The sequence below is a fragment of the Pinus tabuliformis genome, chromosome 4_2, assembly GCF_031772625.1.
Source record: "Pinus tabuliformis cultivar Carrire ecotype Pingquan chromosome 4_2, CPIR1, whole genome shotgun sequence".
Taxonomy (NCBI): domain Eukaryota; kingdom Viridiplantae; phylum Streptophyta; class Pinopsida; order Pinales; family Pinaceae; genus Pinus; species Pinus tabuliformis.
This window is the reverse complement of record NC_142304.1, coordinates 1,074,532,146-1,074,537,972: the sequence shown is the minus strand read 5'-3', so window position 1 is coordinate 1,074,537,972 and position 5,827 is coordinate 1,074,532,146. Positions and strand designations below refer to the sequence as shown.

The 5,827-nt window shown below is 35.8% G+C and overlaps 1 protein-coding gene and 1 long non-coding RNA gene across 2 annotated transcripts; both read right to left on the bottom strand.

Annotated features, from left to right (window-relative positions):
• Positions 1-741: 741 nt before the first annotated feature.
• On the bottom strand, positions 742-3,898 carry LOC149173367 (protein CURLY FLAG LEAF 2-like). Its single transcript, XM_089426673.1, has 2 exons — positions 3,710-3,898; positions 742-1,379 (listed from the first exon to the last, which is right to left on the bottom strand). Exons 1-2 carry the CDS (start codon positions 3,896-3,898, stop codon positions 1,092-1,094), a joined length of 477 nt encoding a protein of 158 aa, XP_089282799.1. The 3' UTR covers positions 742-1,091.
• Positions 3,899-3,980: 82 nt separating this feature from the next.
• LOC149173366 (uncharacterized) lies at positions 3,981-5,034 on the bottom strand. The gene is made up of 2 exons (XR_016259119.1): positions 4,321-5,034; positions 3,981-4,110 (listed from the first exon to the last, which is right to left on the bottom strand). It is a non-coding gene; the product is annotated as an uncharacterized LOC149173366 (long non-coding RNA).
• Between the last annotated feature and the right edge of the window lie 793 nt (positions 5,035-5,827).

Sequence of the window (5,827 nt, the reverse complement as noted above, 5' to 3'; positions counted from 1 at the left end):
AAATCACATTGCATTATAAATACAAAATTGGAGGCAAGGTCACAGTGCTAGCAAGAAACATTTTTTTGTTTGAAATGATTATAGCTTTACTTTGTGTAAAATCGGTAGCAAGCATATGGCTACTTCGACTGGCCACATATCCAGGAAGTGTGGAGACGGAAGAAAAAGAAAAATGAGTCAATCGTGATTGCATCTGAAATATGATACGTTCGTTTGGCCTATCACAAGAATTTTTCTTATTTTTAGTAATTTGTTTCTGGCTGTACTCCAAATTAGATAAGCGAAAATATGTTCAATTGTTGCCATAATTTCAGGGGTTCTCGTCTTTTAGCTTAAAAGCTTTATATGTTCTGACCCTGTAATATGGAGCAGGCTTTTTCTATTCTCAAATTTTATAGTTTAATTAAAAACGAGAGAAATTTCAACAATGCTTTTTCAAAACGGATGCAAACGAGAAAGAAAGACAATGTATAAAAGCACATGGCCTTAAAACTGTACATTGTAAGTTTATTAACATCATAGCAATCACTTACAATAGCTTTTCCTTACATGTGCAGATTTAGATATTTTTATGTAGATGGCCATAAACTAGTGTAATTAACCAAAAAAAAAGATTTACTCGTGAACTTTAAACCTTTACTGAAAGATAGTGATAAGAAACATTCCCATAACTCGGTCTGGCAACGTTGCAATTCTTCTGAAAACCAATCACCACCAATTTGATCTCTCATAAACTAGCAGTCCTTTAAAGAATTTCTACTTAAGAATAATATAGAATCAAAAGAGTTTTGGGAGGCATTACCACAATGATTACATTCGATGGAAATCAAACTCGAAGTTATGGAATTCTGAAATAGTAATGGAAGAATTTATGTTTGTGTTAGCTCTCTCCTGTCTATATTTCCGAGTTGAGAGACTCTGGAAAACAAAATCAATCAATCAGTTATCTCTTGATTCCTACTCAATGAAGCCTCCAGCTCAAAATTGAAGCAACCTAACAAACAGAAGCCGTTCTAATGGGACCAATCAATCAATTCGCTTCCCAACCGAATGGACAAAGTTGTGGAAGGTCTCTAGTTTCCATCGAATATTCACCCGCAACTTCCACTTAATTTGTCAACTTCAAGAAAACAAGTTTTGCATGAAGGGCACAACTTTATTTCTCTAGGTATCAAGAAGTAAATTAGGCATTGTTTGCAACCCTTCAAGCTCAGCACCATCCGACCATCATCCTTAATAGAATTTGAGCATTCAAAATCACCGTCTAAGCCTTGCCCCTCAAAGCTTATATCACTACTTGTACATGAACTAGACTTGGCATCATCATCATGAAGATCACTTTTGCTACAGCTCCAATCAATGTAGTAGATTTCACCTGACTGCCACAATAAGAAACCTGCTTAGAAACAAAATATGGATGCTATCTTGTTCAGTTCTCTTTTACAATCTAAACACCAGAGGGAAGTTCTCCATAACGTCACAGTTGAATTTTGTTATCAGTATCTTTCGTATAGCATATTTTCTAGTAGTGCTATAATCTTACAATGCAGTCTATACATGTTGATATGATGCTAGTAGTTCTTTCGAAAGAAATTTTTTCATGATATATCAGCATCTATGTAAATCTACCTTAAGGTAGGATTTGGATGAACTAGCAAATTCAAACCTCTGTTGGATGTTCTGTTCCCGAAAATTATATTAGGGATACTGATTACAGAGCTGAAAGCTCAGTCAGACATGTTCCCTCTTGTGGCCTATAAATAAAGTGTCTTTGTAATAAATCCAATTAACTTTCCTGGCAGTTTTGTAGATCTATCATTCAAGGTAACAACTGAAGGGTCAGTTTTTCTTAAGGCTTTGGATGAACCAGCAATTCAAACCTCTGCAGCTCTGTAAATATACCTTTGAAGGTAACAACTGTACTTTTCAGAGTATGGTTTTTCGCATGGTTTTGGCCGAACTAATTCAAATCTTTGCTTAAGGTCATGTTTCTAAAAACTATATGCTAATGGTGATTAGACATGTTGACTCTTCTACGCAGGTAACCACAGGGAGCCCAAACCCACAGCCCTCGGATGTACATAATGTAAGACAGTTCTTCCTAAGAAGGAAAAAGAACTTTCCTGGAATATATATATATATAGATACACCCATTTTTCAGCATAAGCAGCCAAGAAGAAATCCAAAATGGGTTACAGATATTGAAGAACTTTTTATAAACTCGATGCTCTGAAATTGTACGTGTAATATATAAGATTCCAAAACCAACATTTTCACCACAAGCAGCCAAAAAGAAATCCAAAATGGGTCACGGGCATTAGAGAATTTATATAAACTTAATGTTCAGAAATTGTGTGTGTTACAGAGAGGTGCACAAACTCACAAGCAAGAAGAAATCCAAAATAGTTTACAGGCGCTGAAGAATTTATTATAAATTCCATTCTCCAAAATTGTACTTGTAATATAAAAGATTCCAAAACCCACTTTTTCACCATGAGCAGCCAAGAAGAAATCCAAAATGTGTTACGGGCATTAGAGAATTTAGATAAACTTAATGTTTAGAAATTGTGTGAGAGAGGGGGGGTGCACAAACTCACAGGCAAGAAGAAATCCCCGAAGAAATCCAAAATGGGTTACAGACATTGAAGAACTTCTTTATAAATTCGATGCTCTGAAATTGTACGTGTAATATATAAGATTCCAAAACCCACATTTTCAACACAAGCAGCCAGGAAGAAATCCAAAATGGGTCACGGGCATTAGAGAATTTATATTAACTTAATGTTCAGAAATTGCGTTTGTTACAGAGAGGTGCACAAGCTCACAAGCAAGAAGAAATCCAAAGTGCTTTACAGGCACTGAAGAATTTATTATAAATTCCATGCTCGGAAATTGTACTTGTCATCCAAAACCCACTTTTTCATCATGGGCAGCCAAGAGAAATCCAAAATGGGTCACGGGCATTAGATAATTTAGATAAACTTAATGTTTAGAAATTGTGTGTGAGAGAGAGGGGGGTGCACAAACTCGCGGGCAAGAAGAAATCCAAAATGGTTTACCGGCATCGAAGAATTTATTATAAATTTCATGCTCAGAAATTGCAATTGTAATATAAAAGATTCCAAACCCCACTTTTTCACGTTGAGCAGCCAAGAAGAAATCCAAAATGAGACTCGGACATTAGACAATTTAGATAAACTTAATGTTCAGAAATTGTGTGTGAGAGAGAGGGGGGTGCACAAACTCACAGGCAAGAAGAAATCCAAAATGGTTTACTGGCATTGAAGAATTTATTATAAATTTCATGCTCAGAAATTGCACTCGTAATATTCCAAACCCCACTTTTTCACGATGAGCAGCCAAGAAGAAATCCAAAATGGGACACGGACATTAGACAATTTAGATAAACTTAATGTTCAGAAATTGTGTGTGTGTGAGAGAGAGGTGCACAAACTCACAGGCAAGAAGAGATCAAAAATGGTTGACAGGCATTGAAGAATTTATTAAAAATTTCGTGCTCAAAATTTGTACTTGTAATATATAAGATTCCACAACCCACTTTTTTAACCATAAGCAGCCAAATGGGTCACGGGCATTAGAGAATTGTTATAAACTTAATGTTCAGAATTTATATAAATTCACTTTTCACCTAAGCAATCACACTGTAATAAATCCAAATAGGTAACAAGCATTATAGAATTTATCATACGTTGATGTCCAGAAATCGCTCCCGACCGAAAGGCAAGCCCAGCTGACTATCCAATTCGATTCCTCTGGACAAAGCTCGTCTATTCCCATCCTTGGTCTTGTCAGAAGAAGTATCCTCACCACAATCATCCACCCTGTTATCTGATGGGACCTTACACGAACCTACAGCAGGTGCCTTGCAACGCTCCATTTGTCTTTGGATCACTTGCACTTGTTCTTCTGACCACGGGACTGGTGGCTTCCACTGTGGCAGATGTGCTGCAGCACCTTCATGAGAGGAGTCGAGGCAAAAAACCCTTCCATGGTTGATGCCACCATATTGTACTTCAGAATCTGCTGAACAAGCCTTGCAGGATTTCACCCAGTTCTGTGCCATCTTTTATCACCAAAATAGCCAAAACTCTGTATAACCAATGAAAGAATTTTTCAATAAGAAATCCTAATCAAGACCAGTCTGCATAGAACAATATTTCCTTAGTGCCAGGCCAATCAACAATGCAGGAGACCTGAACAATCTGAAGCGCATGTAAATATATACACCAAAATTTTGGCTCCTCCAACTCCAACTTATGAGATATCAACAGGCAATTACCCTTTGAGACACAAACTTACATATAAATAATTGGGCAATGTGTACATTGGTATAAACAAGAAACCGGGCCAGGCGCATCTGCCCACGGTTTTGAGCCGTTTAACCGCTGTATTTGATCAGAACATCTAACGGATATACAGAGAAAGATTATAGCACATTCCCCCTTCGTTTCACACGCTTTGGAACAGGGATTTGCGAGTATTTGTCTTCAATCCTCGCCATGAAAATCTGCACTCGAACTGTCAAACCAAACTTCGATAAATTACCCGTTTAAAATTGATTTATGGGCATTAAACATGAATGCCAGAGGAGCCCCCAATGGCTCTCTGAACATTCATTCATTCTTCACGGCGACCAAGAGAACAAGCTGGCCGGCTCGTCCATGCAGAAGAAGCTTTGAATATTTTTATAGGAATCCCAATTTGAATTAAATTTGGACTGAGACCGTAGTTATTGCAGTGTTATTAGGGTTTAAGGAGGGTTTGGGCTTCGAGATTGAGTAGGTGTGGGGGGTGCAGAGGACAATTAAACTGAATGGAGGGGCAGACATCACTATGTCTCTTCTATGCATTGATTGGAATTTTGAGGTTGGCGGGATGTTAAAGGGCAATGGCAGTTTAAGCGGGCGAGACGTTTGAGGTACTTCGCATCGCAGGGCAGATGCCAAAAACACACCACGCTCACATTAATTCATTCCTCCACTTCTTGGTTTTGTTTGGTAATGAATGCCAATTTGCAAATCCAATGAGTTGTTTGGCAATTAAAAATTGTAAATAATGTTTTTCTTAAATACAATTAATTGCAGATAATGTTTTTCTTAAATACTGTACTGATGCATGACAACTGTACTGCTGCTCTCTCACATCTCAGTGGAAGTTCAATTCTATTTCATATTTTTACACACTGTTAACCATTCTCACATAGCCATGTTCAAACCTTTGATTAAGGTACACTTTTAATGAATTTCAGTGGCTCAGATTTTAGCATGTAAGATAGTTCAAGTGTTTTGAGATATTCATGAATTTTAATAGATTTCATTTCATAAATTTATCATCAAAAAGTTTAGATTTTTAAAATAATTATAAAAAGGAAAAAGGATATTTTATAATTGTAAAAGAATGAGATTTTAATTGATAAATTAGATTTTTAGAAATAGTTATTTGATATTATTAGATTCTTGAAATAGTTATAAGAATAAAAAGGCAATTTTATCATTGTAAAAAATGTTTTAAAGTATAATAAAATAAATATATTTTATTGTGTTTATTTTTTATATTGTTAGATTGAGAGGCGAGAGGTTTTTAGTAGTTACTATAAGTGATATGTTGTATTGGGAACTTAGATAAATAAGTTATTACATTTATTTGTAAATTTTTAAAAACTAACAAAAAAAATTGAATATTATGTTTCAAGGGTAGTTTAATTTAATTGGTGATAGAAGTGATATGAAATCATGTAAATTAAGAGATCTAAGGTTCAATTTCTCAGCAATAATTTGGTCTATGAAGAGGAGAGGTCATAGGCTCA

What these genes read in the sequence shown, in the direction of transcription:
- LOC149173367 (XM_089426673.1), bottom strand. Translation starts at nt 3,898, where the DNA reads ATGGAGCGTTGCAAGGCACCTGCTGTAGGTTCGTGTAAGGTCCCATCA. An exon ending in AGCGATTTCTGGACATCAAC is followed by an intron (nt 1,380 to 3,709) that starts GTATGATAAATT and finishes TTATTGTGGCAG; the next exon opens with TCAGGTGAAATCTACTACAT.